Source organism: Nanorana parkeri, unplaced genomic scaffold (assembly GCF_000935625.1).
Source record: "Nanorana parkeri isolate BGI_ZX_2015 unplaced genomic scaffold, ASM93562v1 scaffold658, whole genome shotgun sequence".
In the NCBI taxonomy this organism is placed as follows: Eukaryota; Metazoa; Chordata; class Amphibia; order Anura; family Dicroglossidae; genus Nanorana; species Nanorana parkeri.
Genome location: NW_017306926.1, coordinates 389,120 through 404,028, shown reverse-complemented (window position 1 = coordinate 404,028; position 14,909 = coordinate 389,120). Strand labels below are relative to the sequence as shown.

Here is a 14,909-nt window from a genome sequence, read left to right as displayed (position 1 = left end):
GAGCTTGGAGCGGTGACTACTCTACAACACACACAGTGACCATGGGGAACAGACGTAGCCCCCCCTCCAGAAGGAAGGACAGTGTCAGAGATGATTGGAGGATCTACAGCCGAGTGATACACAAATAAGATACATTGTTGTTCAGAGTTAAGATACTTGAATGAATTTTTAAGATTTCACTCGGAGTTTTGTGTCACTTTAATAACGAATTTCCTGCTCAGAATATACAAGATACTTTATTCTCTGTTTTTGTTACTTTGATATTTTTTTTTTTAGGAACAGGATGCTGAGAGATAGTCATGCCGCCATTGCTAAACCCTCCTAAAGATTCTAGTTGTAGGCTAAAGAAGATGTAAACCTGGAATGAATGACACTTAGTGAGCTCTGCGTATTGTAAAAAAAATATATTTTTCTAGGTGAAATATTGTTTTTTTTTCATCCTTTGTTACAACTCAGCGCTGCTGATGGTGGATTGCCAGCTAAGAGAACCGTCTTCCCTGACACAGCTCCTCTGCTGCCTTCACATCGCCAAATACACTGTAAACCTGTACAGAATAGGTTCCGGGGTTCAGGGATTTTGGGGTTCAGGGAATAGCTGATACATGAAGTGAATAATCTGCAACAATGTTTCATCAGAGTATATAAAAGTGTGATCAGTGGAAAGGGGTTGTTTCTTATGTATGTTGAATATACAGGTGAAACTCGAATAATTAGAATATCGTGCAAAGTTCATTTATTTCACTAATGCAACTTATGCGGTGAAACTAATATATGAGAGAGACTCATTACATGCAAAGCAAGATAGTTCAAGCCGTGATTTGTCATCATTGTGATGATTATGGCTTACAGCTCATGAAAACCCCAAGAACCCCAAATCCACAACCTCAGAAAAGTAGATTATTACATGCAATCAATAAAACAAGGATTGTACATAGAACAATATCGGACCTCTGAGAAGTACAAGCATGCATATGTACTCAGTACTTGGTTTGGGCCCCTTTTGCAGCACTTACTGCAATTACTTTTGCACGATATTCTAATTATTCGAGTAATCCCTATCTGGGTGAGGCTTAGCGCTGCTCCGAGTGTATCGTAAACAATTACCATCTAAAACAAAGAAAACATGTTTTTACCTTTTTTTTATTTTTTATCCTTCGTTCTATCTCAATCTTGCTGATCTTATCTTTGCAGCCACTTCCTTATATGATCCGTATCTCAATGGCAGTTCGTTTGCTCTGTGCACTGTGTATCATTAACAATAGTCAGAAATATTTGCTTTTGCATGTGTGTAATCCTTTATTCCATCTCACTGTCACTGATCTCCTGCAAACACTTTGCATCCAATTCCTGTCTGCGTGTACTCCGGTGATAGCTGCGCGGCATTTCTCAGGGCGGGTTTCCTGATGGTGACCACAGTGGACCATACCTATGTAATGTGTGTTAAAATGTCCACTTGTAGTCTCCACGGAAAGCCATGTGATAGGGTGACAACGCAGGAGCACAATTGTGAGTCAGGAACAGAGCGTTGTCACCTTATAACAGGAAGTAGTTGAACAAGGACCTCCATGGCAGGATCACAAGGGATTATTTTAACAAAAGCTGGAGATTTATGGTGCACATTACAGGGGGAGGGAGGTTGGGGGTCAGCTCCTGGCAACCAGTGATGTCACTGAGCTGGGCAAGATGTCGGCCAGAGCGTCACAGGTTGCTAAGAGCTCTTAGCAACCTGAGACGCTCCAGCTGGATAGGGGGCAGCAGCCGCCACCTACTGCCCCAGCCCTGTGACCCAGTAAGAAGCCGTCTGAGGCTGCCTTATTATAGGGAAGGTCCTGGCAAGGCTGAACTGCTTGTCTTAGTCTAGAGACCAGAATAAAGATTGACTGGCCTGATCCTCGGTCCTACGGTGGTTGGCGCTCATCTCTCTTCCCCTCCACTCCAGCTGTGGTATGTCCCTCGGTATCTTCACGTTTAATGCCGGTGAATTCGGTCTATATCTTCTTCAATCCAACCGCTGGACCAAAACTAGCATTTAACCCTTGCAGTGCAGAGGTAGCCATACTGGAAGGGTTAATTTTGTGGAGTTCCTCTTTAAGTTCTGTTATCTGCTGACATTTTACACTGAAGGTTCACTCTCCAGCTTTCCCCGACACGGGTGAATGTGGTGAATGTGATGTGATGACTCGCAGAGATGTTTGTTTTTTTCACGGCTGTTGGAAATAGAAATGTTTGAATATAAACTTTTCCTTTAAACCAAAACACCCCCCAGGCACCTCGCGATCACCGCCCTGACCGCAGCTGGCCCCCCGCCCGTGTGTGCAGACACTTTACAATGCGGAAGAGTTTGTCTGTTGTCTTCACTTTTCTGTTGACATTTAATTGCTGATATCACCTGACCTGATCTTATCTCTCCGAGAGGACACGCCGAAGAGAACCTGTCAGATCTTCTACATGAACGCTGCTGTTTTCACTGATTATACGATGAAAAGTAAATGTACAAAAAATACATAGACATTACGAGACACGTATATCTGTGCGAATGGTATTACCGGGCAAATATTTTGTTATTTTATTTAAAGCTGAACTCCGTGATCGGCAGACATTGTCCTCATACAAGTCGTGCATTTTTCCTGAATCTTGGGGAGCTTTGTGCATTTCTTCCAGATCTGTAATCCAGTGTGAGACTTGGAGCTTCCTGTAATAAAGACCGGTCACTGCCGCTCTCTCTCCTTGTGCAGGGTGACTGGTCTTGTCTCCGCCCCCTCCTGTAATAAAGACCGCTCACTGCCGATCTCTCTCCTTGTGCAGGGTGACTGGTCTTGTCTCCGCCCCCTCCTGTAATAAAGACCGCTCGCTGCTGATCTCTCTTCTTGTGCAGGGTGACTGGTCTTGTCTCCGCCCCCTCCTGTAATAAAGACCGCTCGCTGCTCTCTCTCCTTGTGCAGGGTGACTGGTCTTGTCTCTCTCAAGCACCTGAATCTTCCCCACTGCATGCAGAATGTCACTCACCACCACCTGGACAGGAAGGATTTGATGCCCAATGGAGACCTGACACCGTGCATTCCACGTGAAATAACGGACCACTAGGCTGACTATAAAAAGTGTATCCAAACAAAAAAAAAACCTCCAGCATTGAATGCTCCGTACACCCACTCGGCATAACTCAGCCTAGAGAGGAAAGGAACACCGAGGCCCCGCCCCACCTCTTTATATACCTCTATGTTAAAGGGGCAATGAAGCAGAAAATGGTCCATGGTCTCCACCGTACGCGCACACTCCTCTCGAGGACAACCACGTTCCATCTCACTGCGGTGTTTCAAATTGCCCCCAACATAGAGCATCCCATGGAAGCACATCCAGGCTAGATCCCTGAATTTAAGCGGCACCCTGTCCATATTAATCAGTCTTAACCCTTCCCTCAAAATCGGGCACTCGGTCATGGACCAAGAGCTTAACAGTTGCAGCAGAGAGGAGAGGATCTGGCGACATACTTTATCCTGCCGGGTCAACATCCCCTGATCTCTCTGCTGGTGTCCGTCACTAAGATGGCCGCCGGCAGGTATCACCAAGATGTCCGCGCATGCGCGATGATGTCATGGCGGGTGTCACCCGGTACCCGTTCCAGGTGACACCTGGCCTCAAGGCGCCCCTGATAGACCCCAAAGCGCTTACTTGCATCGGGTGCATTCAGTTTAGCTGTGTTTAGAAAAAAAATAGAGATTTGTGTGTCCGGGGGCAGATGAGATACTCTGTAAAACATGCGTCTAAACACACTTAAACGCAGGAGAAATTGATCTGGGCAGGAAGTAAGAATCAATTTCTCCTTCTTTTAAATAAAATAAATGCCGGGTGTCGGTGTGAACGAGGGATTACAGGGAGCTGCGGCTTTGATTCGTTCATAGATCTGACAGGTTCTCTTTAAACTTCAGCATGACACTATGCCCTTCTGACAAATCAGGTTGTTAACATTTCGGATTCCAAAGGAAATTTCGCATTCTTGGTTTTTGCTGTTTCTTGAGTTTAAAAAAAAAAAAAAAATAATTTGCTAATGACAGTTTTTGAGCCACGGGGGTAAAATAATCTGCGCGCTGACGAAAATTATAGTTATCGTTCCGAGCGCAGCTGCCGAGCACAAAAGCCGAAACTTAGTCATGTCTAGAATGAGAGACGGATACTCTGTAATCACTCGGCGTAATTACACTTTTTTAATATCATTTGCTTAACCAGAAAAGCGTGAAAAACACGATGATGAGTTTGTTTTTCTGCCTTTTTGTTACTTTGAATCATTTTGTTTGCGCACATCGATACAAAACGAATGTTTGTTTGTTTTTCTTTCATTGTATCTGATTGTTTTTTCTTTTATTTAGAATTGTTTCAGGACCTGCTCAGCAAAACTCAGGCACCCGGCGGAAAATGTGCGACCGCCAAAAATATTGTTGGTAAACCGTCGCCGGCGCTAACCAAGTAATGTGATTGGTCGAGGGAAAGACTGTTGAGATAACTGTGTTGCTGTTTTATAATGCAAGCTGGGCCGGCGGTGAACAACAACACTACGTGCTTCGTGAATCATGATATCGACGAGGTTTTGTTCCCAACCATTTATATCATCGTGATTGTGGTCAGCGTCCCCGCCAATCTGATCTCGCTGTACGTCTCTTACTTACAAGTGACGAAGAAGAATGAATTGGGGATTTACTTGTTCAATCTGTCCTTCGCTGACCTCCTCTACGCCCTGACTTTACCCTTGTGGGTCGATTTCAGCCTCCACCACGACAATTGGAGGTTTTCCGAATGGCTCTGCAGGTTGAGTTCCTTCTTGATGCACACCAATCTGTACAGCAGCGCCGGCTTCCTGACCTGCGTCTCCCTGGACCGCTACCTAGCCGTGGTCTATCCCTTGAAGTACCGCCATCTTCGGACCAGGAAAGTGGCGGCGCTGGTCAGCCTGACGGTGTGGACCATACAGTGCGCTTCGAACATCGTCATCGTCCTCAAAAAGGAGACTTACAATGACACGGGGGACCTCGTGTGCTACGACGTTTTCCCCATGGAGAGATGGAAAGCCGCTTTCAGTATTTTCAACGTCTGCGTCGGCCATTTTTTGCCGCTGCTGATCATGGTGGTCTGCTACTATAGGATTTACGTGGCGGTGAGCCTGAACCAAGCCACGGCGGACAAGGACAAGCGCAAAATTAGGCAGTTGCTCCTCGCTATAATGGTGACGTTTGTGCTGAGTTTCACACCTTACCACGTCGTCTTGTTCCTCCGGAGCATCTACGAGCCTGGCAGCTGCCACTTTGCAAAAAAGATATTTCAGCCGTACAAACTAACCTTGGCGCTATCGAGCGTCAACTGTCTCGCCGACCCCTTGCTGTACTGCTTCGTCAGTGAGATCGGGAGAGCCGATGCCAAGGCCATACTGTACTGCTTCCAACCTCAGGGGGAATCGCCGGCTAGTACCGAATACAAAATGTCATCAATGTCACCAAGTCATGCCAAAGTTAAAAGTATACATGGCTTGGGCACTGTCTAATATATAAATAAATATATCATTTTTATATTTTTTGGGGGGAAGCTGTGATATTTCCTGTGACTAAATTTATATGTTCATCATCATTTAAAAAAAAAAAATTAAATTAAAATAATGTCTTTTTAGACTTTGTATCATTTTATTGGATTGTTTTAGTTTATCTCTCGATAAATCCTTTTTTTTTATTTTTCTGTTAGAAGAAAACATAATACAGCCAACGCGATTTGCGGCTCTCCCTTCTTCAGGGTTACAAAGCAGATATAAAAGCAATTGTAATCATGTGTATCCCTACGTCGGTATAATTAAGATCTCTAAATTCATAAATAAATATTTAGATAAAGATTGTGACAAAACACAATGAGGGGAATTTATCAAATCTGGGAATAGATACAAATCCAGACTTGATATTTAAAGGAGAACTATGGGGTTAAGGCTTTTCCCCATAGTTCTCCTCAGGGTCACGGGAGGACACAAACTAGCGTCCTCCCGTCACCCTAGGCTCAGTATATAGGGAGCTGTAGCTCGCGGTATACTGAGACGCCGCAGCTGAAGCGGATCCCGACAATTGTGCCAGGATCCGCCCAGCTGCGTGAGTGACAGCTGGCTCTGCCTATCTAGAGGCAGAGCCAGCTGTACCCGCCCCCTCCCCTGTTCGATCCGCCAGTCAGCGCTGGAGGATCGGAGCAGGGAGGGGGGAATCCAGCCCCTCCCCTGTCATGGCAGAGAGCTGTGACAGGATCGAGAGGTGAGCGAACGCCGGTATGTGTTCGCTCACTTCCCGATCTACTGAGCCGACCTGTGACAGTCTCATTGTCACAGGTCGGCTAGAACTATGAGGTGAGTGAAAAGCCCCTCCCCCCTCATAGTTTTCCTTTAATATAAAATTCCATAACACCTCCATTGAGCTAGTGATCTCCTGTGACATGTCGGCTGTTATGTTTTCTTGTTTTCAATATTAAAGACCTTGGACTCCTAGGGGGTTCATTTATAAAAGCTATACCCGGATGAATGATGCTTGTACAGTACTAGCGCCCCTAAATAGCGCTGACAAGTAGAGGGGTTTCTTATACTCATCAGCGGCATCTAGGGGGGCTAGTGCCACGCTAATGACATCCACCCGTCTATACTCCAGGCGGAACTTTTATATAAGAATCCCCGGGACTTTGTCACTCCATTAGACTTTGTATACACTGATCTTCAGCTCTGGGTCCTTGCCCCAAGGGGTACCCCATTTTTAGTTGGGAGCAGCCTCACCCGATCTCCTGGGCCCTGATCTCAGATTGATATACCTACTGATAAGTTGAATCCAATGCCTCCCTTGTTTATGTTTTTTTTTTAACGATAAAATCTTGACAGAGGATCTAATCCTTCCACACTTCATCTGAAGCTAAAATTAAAAAAAAAGTGCTGGCTCTGCATACACTATAATAAAAATCTCCGGCAGCAGACCATGACTATCGCTGTTGTTTTTTTTGCGCTGTGCTTTTATAATCAATGTTACTTTTCTCAGTAATAACTTCTAGTAATATTGTAAAGGGGAGATATAAGTCAACTGAAAATACTAAGTATACATCAAGTGATCTAGTTATCACTTTTTCCACCTAAAATGTATTCAACTTTCATCCGAGATTTACACATTTTCCACATAAGATTCAAACGGAAAACCTGTGAAGCAGTTATTGAAGCCACCACTAGGGGTCAGGCTTGCACCAGTGACAGACCATTGATAGGACAACGGTGCCCACTATTCAGAAGTATCATTTTTCTGGCATCGAGTTATCTGCATTTAATAATTGGTTGGTTTTGTTCCTCTATCTCGCTCTCTACAAAGTGACAAGGCCGGCTGAGGGGTGATTTATGACCCCGGTTGAGATTCGTGGCCGCTACTTATCGCTGATAAATTAATTCTTGCCTGTGGTCCAACCTTGAGCCGCTTTCCATCGTTGGTATTGATGTGTTAAGGGATTCCAGGAGGCAGATGGGGTGTTCTGAGGAATGGCGGCCCCGGGGTAGGAGGAGGAATGCTTTTAAATTCAAGTAATTGGGCCCCAAAGTGAAATTGTTAAGGGGCCTTTTTAAACTCAATTTTCAAAAATGTTCAGACGCGAAGAGCTTTGCTTAAATAGTCATGAAAACTGCCGCCTGATAAAAGCCTCCTCAGAAGACACAGAAGCCTCAACTAGATATCTTCTGGGGTTTTTTTGGGTTGTTTTTTTAACACATTGACTACATAAACCAGTCTGCAGCCTGAAAGTGGGCTCACTGGGACAGGAAGTGAGGGGAAAGCTACCCAGCGGAGACACAACCAGCAATAAACACCTGGAGGAGACATGATGAAAGATTTGGACCATATTTTGCATTTCTTTGTGTTTGTTGATTTTTTTTTTCTTTGTCGTTTTTCGTCTGATTCCCCTCTGATGGGTTCAAAGTGTGATCCTGATTGGGAGAAAGCCAACTTTATGGGGTCCCAGGTTCATCAGAGGTGTATGTCATTGTACCATGGTTGATTGGTAAGGGCAGATCTAAAGGTTTTGATGAATTGGTGGCATGTGAAGAATCTGTGGAAGATTCGGTCTGTGTTGGATAACCTCAGATAGTTCTGTGTCACTGGGGTGGTGGTGGTGGTGGTGGGGGGGTCTCACTTACACTGATATCTAGTGTCCACCAACACCCAAAATTTTGGATGGAGTTTTCCCTCACAGGCTTACACTGACCAAGGAACTCAAGGAAGGACTAAGATGGTTTTACATTCTCCACAACCATCAGAAGAACAATGCGTTGGGTTTTGTTTAGCTGTAGATGGAGTAGGTGAGGATTAGAACCCCTCTCAGATTCTTATTGGTGTCAGGATCCCCATTGGTAGATATTGGGGATTCCCTGGACCTTTGTCTTGAGAATGGCGGTGCTCGCAGTGATTACATGGATGGCATCATGTGAAACCTCCAAATGTTAGATCTCACCGGCACTCACACATATTTCCTCCTTCAGTTTATTGAACTTCTGTCACATGCATCATACAAGCCAACGTTTGGGGGCCATGTGGGGGGGGGGGGGGAGTCACCCTCTCTAATTGTCCCAGTGATCATTGTACACAGGACTCAAAGTGACGGAAAATCAAAAATGATGACACCAGAATAGGAATTAAAGGAAAATATTCCAATGGCGTTACTTGTTTCGTTGACTAAGATGTGATTTCGCTCATGTTGGATAGAATTCCCCTCATTTCCTGTTGCCTCTACAGGACAGGAAGTGAAGGGAAATCTCTTCAGTGGGACACTGGTAGAAAAAAAACAACCTGACAGTTGTTAACCATTCCCTACTTTCCTCCCCAGCCTGACTGTCGCTGGGCCGCCTGTTTCATTCATTTGATTTCAGTCCTTTGAATCATGGAAGCTCAGCATCACATGAGGTCTTTATCTAGGATAGTCTTCAAATACACCCCCTTCTCAAGACTGACACCTGCTCATCGAGGCTTTTTTGGTATTTGCATAACTCCTCCCAAGATCCAGCCCACTGCTTGCATCAGAACTGAGGGGTCTTGAGAGTAGAACTGAGGCAAGGTGCTGGGATGTTTTCAGGAAGTTGTACCGGTATACATCACCCTGCTGGCCCCTCCCACCAGTCGTGATCGGCCTGCATTGCACAGAGAAGCACAGGGACCCAGGCATGCAATGAAAGCAGAAAGGCTTTATTTAAAATTGTCATAAGTGTGCTGATGAGGGGTGCGGGGTAGAACAGGAAGGCAAAGTATAAGCAGACTAAAATTCAGCTTTAACCAATCCCTAGTCTATGCAAAATGGAACAAAAGAACGTTTTAGCATTAAATATACAAAAGAAAAGTTCTGTGAACAAAATGAAAATGTTCAATTATGTTGCCACAAAGTTTCCTCTCCCGTGGCCTGGAGCACTTCCTGTAATATTGTTCAGCATGATCCCAGTGATCGGCCGCGCCGGCTGCGTTTTCTCAGTTTGATGTCGTATTCCAGAAGGTTCTGAATAGAAATAATACAATCGGAGTGATTTGCCTTAAACCCCAAAAGGCCGAGATGACGTCATTGTGTTCGGTCTCCGCGGAGCTGTCCCCCCGCGTCCACAATGCCCACAATGCGCACAGTTCATCGGAGGAAAAGTTCTTTCAGATACCATGGAATGAGGCCGCAGAAGTCCGGCGGAATGTCACGGCGGCAGAGGTACAATGTACAATTACGCTGAGTGCTGCTTCGTATGAGATCTGAGGATTTGTATACGTTCTGGTGCTGAATGCGAATCGATACCCATCAGTCCGGCCATTTCCCACATCCCGGGGGGCTGATGTACGAGATGAATTCACAGCTGAGGTCATAATAATGGATCTGTGTTCTCTGAAGAATATACGTGCCGTGTGCGAGTAAGAACACTCAGAACCATTCAATATGGAGACCACTCAAAATACACGACACGACTCTGCACCACAGGAGCTTACACTCTATACTGCAGTGCTGCACAAGGGTCACATCGGTCTCTGTACAGAGGAGCTTACACTCCTGTGTCCTGTCCTGTCCCATGTGGTCCTGTCCTGTCCTGTGTGGTCCCGTGTAGGGATGCACCGATGTATCGCCCGCCGAAACATATCGGCCGGAAATGGCACTTTTGGCATGATGCCGAAAGTGCCATGTTTTGGCCGATACATCGGCACATCCGTGCTTTCTCTCCTCCCCAGGTGTGTCCCAGCGGGAAGGAGAGAAAGTGTCACAGGCTTCCGAGCGCTGTTAACGGCCGGTGTCTCTCCTCCCACACCGCTCGGCCGCCTATCACAGTCCGGCAGAGCGGTGTGTGGGCAGAGACAGGCCGTGCTGTCACAGAAGGCTGAGTGCTCCCTGCACCGCTCGCTTAGCCTCCTGTGACAGTGTGTGTCAGAGAGGAGAGCGAGTACAAGCAGTCGGTGATCAGCGATCGCTGAGTGTTTGTACATATTTGAGGACATGGTATGGTTACTATATCCTCAATTATGAATGAATGGGAAGTGATCTACATCATCATCTACATCACTTCCTGTTCATTCATAATTGTGGTTATAGTAAACATACCATATCCTCATGTTGTGAATGAACAGGAACACTCATGGAGGATTCCTAGTCATTGATAACTGAGGCTGCAGAAAAAGAGATTGTGTCCTAAATCTCTTTTTTCTATTTTAAAAGGGAAATATCAGGGGTCTGTTTAGACCTCCCAATACTTCCCCGAAACCCCTAAAATTAAAGTTAAAAAAAATAATATTTAATAAAAAAATTAATTAATAAATAAAAAGAAATATAAAAAAATTTAAAAGTTTTAAAAAAAGAAATAAAAATAAAATATTTAAAAAATTTGAAAAAATTAAAATAAAAAACATTTTCGGTATCGGTTTCGGCCTGACAGTTTTTTTTTATTTCGGTTTCGTTTCGGTTTTAAAATTTCCATTTCGTTGCACCTCTAGTCCTGTGTCCTGTCCTGTGTGGTCCTGTGTCCTGTCCCGTGTGGTCCTGTGTGGTCCTGTGTCCTGTGTGGTCCTGTGTCCTATCCTGTGTGGTCCTGTGTCCTGTCCCGTGTGGTCCTGTGTCCTGTCCTGTGTGGTCCTGTGTCCTGTACCGTGTGGTCCTGTGTCCTGTCCCGTGTGGTCCTGTGTCCTGTCCCATGTGGTCCTGTGTCCTGTCCCATGTGGTCCTGTGTCCTGACCTGTGTGGTCAGTATTCATCACATGAACCTTTATTACTGAAGTGTGATTTCGGGTGGATTGGAATAGTCTGCTGTCATGAAGCCGTTTTTGATCTTCTGAGTCTCATTGTAACAAACTCTTACTTCCTGTTGATCCTGCCAGTCGATCTGTTATTCTTCCACTTCCTGCACCAGGGAACCAATAACGTTCTTTCTGCAGTGAAATCGCACCGCAGCGCCTCACCTGTCTGAACAGCGCGATGAAACTCTGCGGAATCTCGATTTGTTTTTCTTTATGACAATATTTTTATCATTTTATTTCCCTTCTCTGGGTTCTAGAAGCTGCCAATGTTTTCCTTTCCATCACCCCAAAGAAACCGTTCATCGCTGCCGCGGAGGCGTTTCAATGTATTCCGTGCGATCGTTAGAACAGGAAATTGTCAGAATGAAAAATGTTGAATACAAACACCAACACATCATTCAGATCCCCCGGCCGACATTCTATCCATCAGACATTGACTATTTGTCTGGGGACGGTGACTGTCCTCTTCTATCACAGAGGCCTGAAACCAACTTCCCGCTTCTCCTTAAAGGAGCCTCCGGAATCATTTTCAGCTTCACCTGCAACATTTGTGACACTGACATGAAGGAAGCTCAGAAGTGACTTTCCAATTGTTACTTTGTGTTCTACCCTGTTTCCCCGAAAATAAGACCTAGTTGTGACCTTTCCCAGGGCCGGTGGTGGCATAAGAGCCGCGGGAGAGAATGAGCGGTGCCAACGTAGCCAGCACTAGAGCAAGCGAGGCGTCAGCGGAGGGAGCAGAGCCACATAAGCCGATGCTTCCTCTATAGCGCCGGCTCCTGTCGCAGGCGGAGTGATACCAAATACACTCCGCCTGTGAGGAATTGATAGCAAAAGCGCACTTCGCTCATTCTGGCCAGTGATTGGTTACCAAATTGCTCTTGGAAAGGTACGGCACCACTGACTGCCCTGATCACCATATTCTTAACTTTGCCACTCACTCCTGTCTTGTAAGTCTTCTACCGGTAATAAGTGTGGATTGTTGTACATAAAAATAAAAAAAAAGACCTACCCCGAAAATAAGACCTAGTGTGTTTTTTTTTTGAGCCAAAAAAAATATAAGACAGAGTCTTATTTTCGGGGAAACACAGTATATAGTTCATGGTGGTCCATGGCGGTTCCCAGATTTGTAGGTGCCCCCTCTAGTGGCTACCTCTATGTCAGGCTGTGCAGGCAGGGCCATCTTTAACGCAGGGCAAAAGGGGCAGCTGCCCAGGGCCCAGTCATTGTTGCGGGGCCCAAAGGGTAGCTGCCAAAGGAGGCCTTTGCACCTGGATGGGGGAGAGGGAGCCTGCCAGGTGAGGGGACTACAGCCTGAATCATGGCAGCATGAACAGTGGGTGTCTGATGGGGAGGCCCTGAGTGTCCGTACTGGCTGCTGCATGCTGCATGTGTGTATTAGGGAACACTGAACGTCCAGAGAGAGGGTGTAGAATGTGCTCTGATTTGGGGGTGCCCTTAAATTACTGATGAACAACTGAATCTTAAATAAGTGTCGGGTTTATTTACAAATAGGGATATACATACATATTACAATTAAGGGAATTTGAAAGGGGAATTGGGGATAGGAATTGAGGTTAAGGATCCTACAGCTAGCTACACCATTCTCTCTCTCTCTCTCATTCACACAAGCCATGGGGGGGGTTTTCTCTGTTCTTCGGACACGCCTCTCCAGCAGGTCTCAGCGAATCACATTCTTGATTGCAGAGTTCAGAAAGACTTGTCTTGTCCAAAGGTCTTGCTGGTCAGCTAGGTTAGTGTCACACAGGAAGAAGGTTCCATCATATGCCCCTGCCCCCATCCCAGCATATATGCCTTGCTGACACAGGTGAGGGCAGTAAATACCAGCAGGGGGTCGGGCTTGCCCCAGGACATGACAGTCCAGCAGATCTCCTTTGATCAGTGTCCAGCCCCAAGAACCCTTTGATGGTCTTCATTTGCATATCAAACAGCAACGGGCAGCTCACGATATTAAGGAACCTTTCCATCAAAGATGTCAATTATTTTAGCTTCCAACAGAGGGGTCACTACATGCTGCTTGTCTGTATGTGATGGGGGTCACTACATGCTGCTTGTCTGTATGTGATGGGGGTCACTACATGCTTTCCCTGTACATATGATGGGGGACAATACACGCTAGTCAGTGCTAGCGTAAGGCTACGTAGACAGTCGTCTGAGGTCGCTGGGGGCAAGAGGGGGTAAAAAAATGCACCTTCACCTTTGTACACAATAATCCTTGCACCGGGTCTGCCCTTGATTCCGCAAAAAATACATCTGTGCCACTCTTCTGTTTACTGTGCAATTGGTATTGCATAGTGTTGCTTTGTGGGGGGGGGGGGGTTGGTTAGGGGGTCGGGATGGGTACGAGTGGGGGGCCCAAGAAAATGTTTGCCCAGGGTCCAATCAGTATTAAAGACGGCCCTGTGTGCAGATGCTGTGATGAAGTTGATTACAGGATAAACCATCAATGGATTGCAGTGTGCTTGGTAAAGCATAGTAGACTTGAGCTGACACAGACTTATACTGCGATAGTAGGAACAGTAAGGTACAAATACCGTGCAGGAAGAACAGCATGTCGGTGTAATGAATTAATAGGGATTTCCATATGCATATGGATGTGCAAAAGTGTGAGGCTTCCCTTTCTGAGGCCTCAGTGGTTTACCCAGGGAATCTCAGTTCTTCAGCCTGCAGGCAAAACACCTATGAAGCAGATTCCCCGCCACCACCACCACCACCACACACTTATCAACATTTCTATTCTAAATATTAATGACGTGTGACCAGTGCCCACCAGTGCCCCTGACCTCCCCCAGGCTTAGAGGAAGTGTGTTAGTTAATGATGCTGCCCATTTTTGTTTCTGGTTTTGTTATTGGCATTCCATTTATAAAGTGTCTTCCATTGTTCCTAAACTGTGTGGAGCTGCCTAAAACCTCTCCCACCACCTCAAGGCATGCGATATGACATTAGATCATCTGCAAATAATGACTACATGGGCTATAAATAATGAACATCAAAGAGAATCAGTTGTGTCAGTCACCCCTCTGCTTTGCCCCTACTCTCCAATCTAAAGCTGGCCATACACTTTACAACAAAAGTCTTGCGAGGGTTAGGGTTAATTTTAAAAACGTACGATTTACAGATTATGTGGATTGGAGTGACATTCACCATATTTATTCCCAGAGAATTTTTGTACAGACGGCATTAATCTCATCCTTCATTACTCTGTCATTATATTACAGTAAGAGACGAGATGGGAACAACGTCCTTGATGCCAAATGTGCTCCATAACACCGGGGAAAGACATTTCATGTTCCTCTTTCTTGACTTATAGCCGATCAATGTCCGTTCAATAATCCAGAGAGCGAGACACCAATCCCTATAATAATCCCTCCCGACATTCCGTGTGAGCCGCCGAACGGAAAATATCAGCAAATATTACAACGTTTTCCTAATAGTATCAGTCGGAGTTCTTTGACTGCCGGACATTTTTCTTTTTTTTTTTTATTTGAAAAGAAATTAAAGATACTTTATGTGGGAGGAGCTACAGATAGGAATCATAACTTCCCGCTCCCCCTCAGATGCAAATTTGGGCTAATGATGATTGGACAGGATGTAAGCTGTGCACT

At 45.5% G+C, this 14,909-nt stretch overlaps 1 protein-coding gene across 1 annotated transcript in view; it reads left to right on the top strand.

The window, feature by feature from the left end:
* GPR65 (G protein-coupled receptor 65) overlaps positions 1-5,530 on the top strand; it is an 8,406-nt gene extending 2,876 nt beyond the window's left edge. Inside the window, exons 2-4 of the mRNA XM_018563351.1 lie at positions 2,416-2,485; positions 4,365-4,436; positions 4,524-5,530. Of these exons, the coding sequence (XP_018418853.1) occupies positions 2,416-2,485; positions 4,365-4,436; positions 4,524-5,530 (1,149 nt within the window). The remainder of the gene's footprint in view (positions 1-2,415; positions 2,486-4,364; positions 4,437-4,523) is intronic.
* The last annotated feature ends 9,379 nt before the right edge of the window (positions 5,531-14,909 follow it).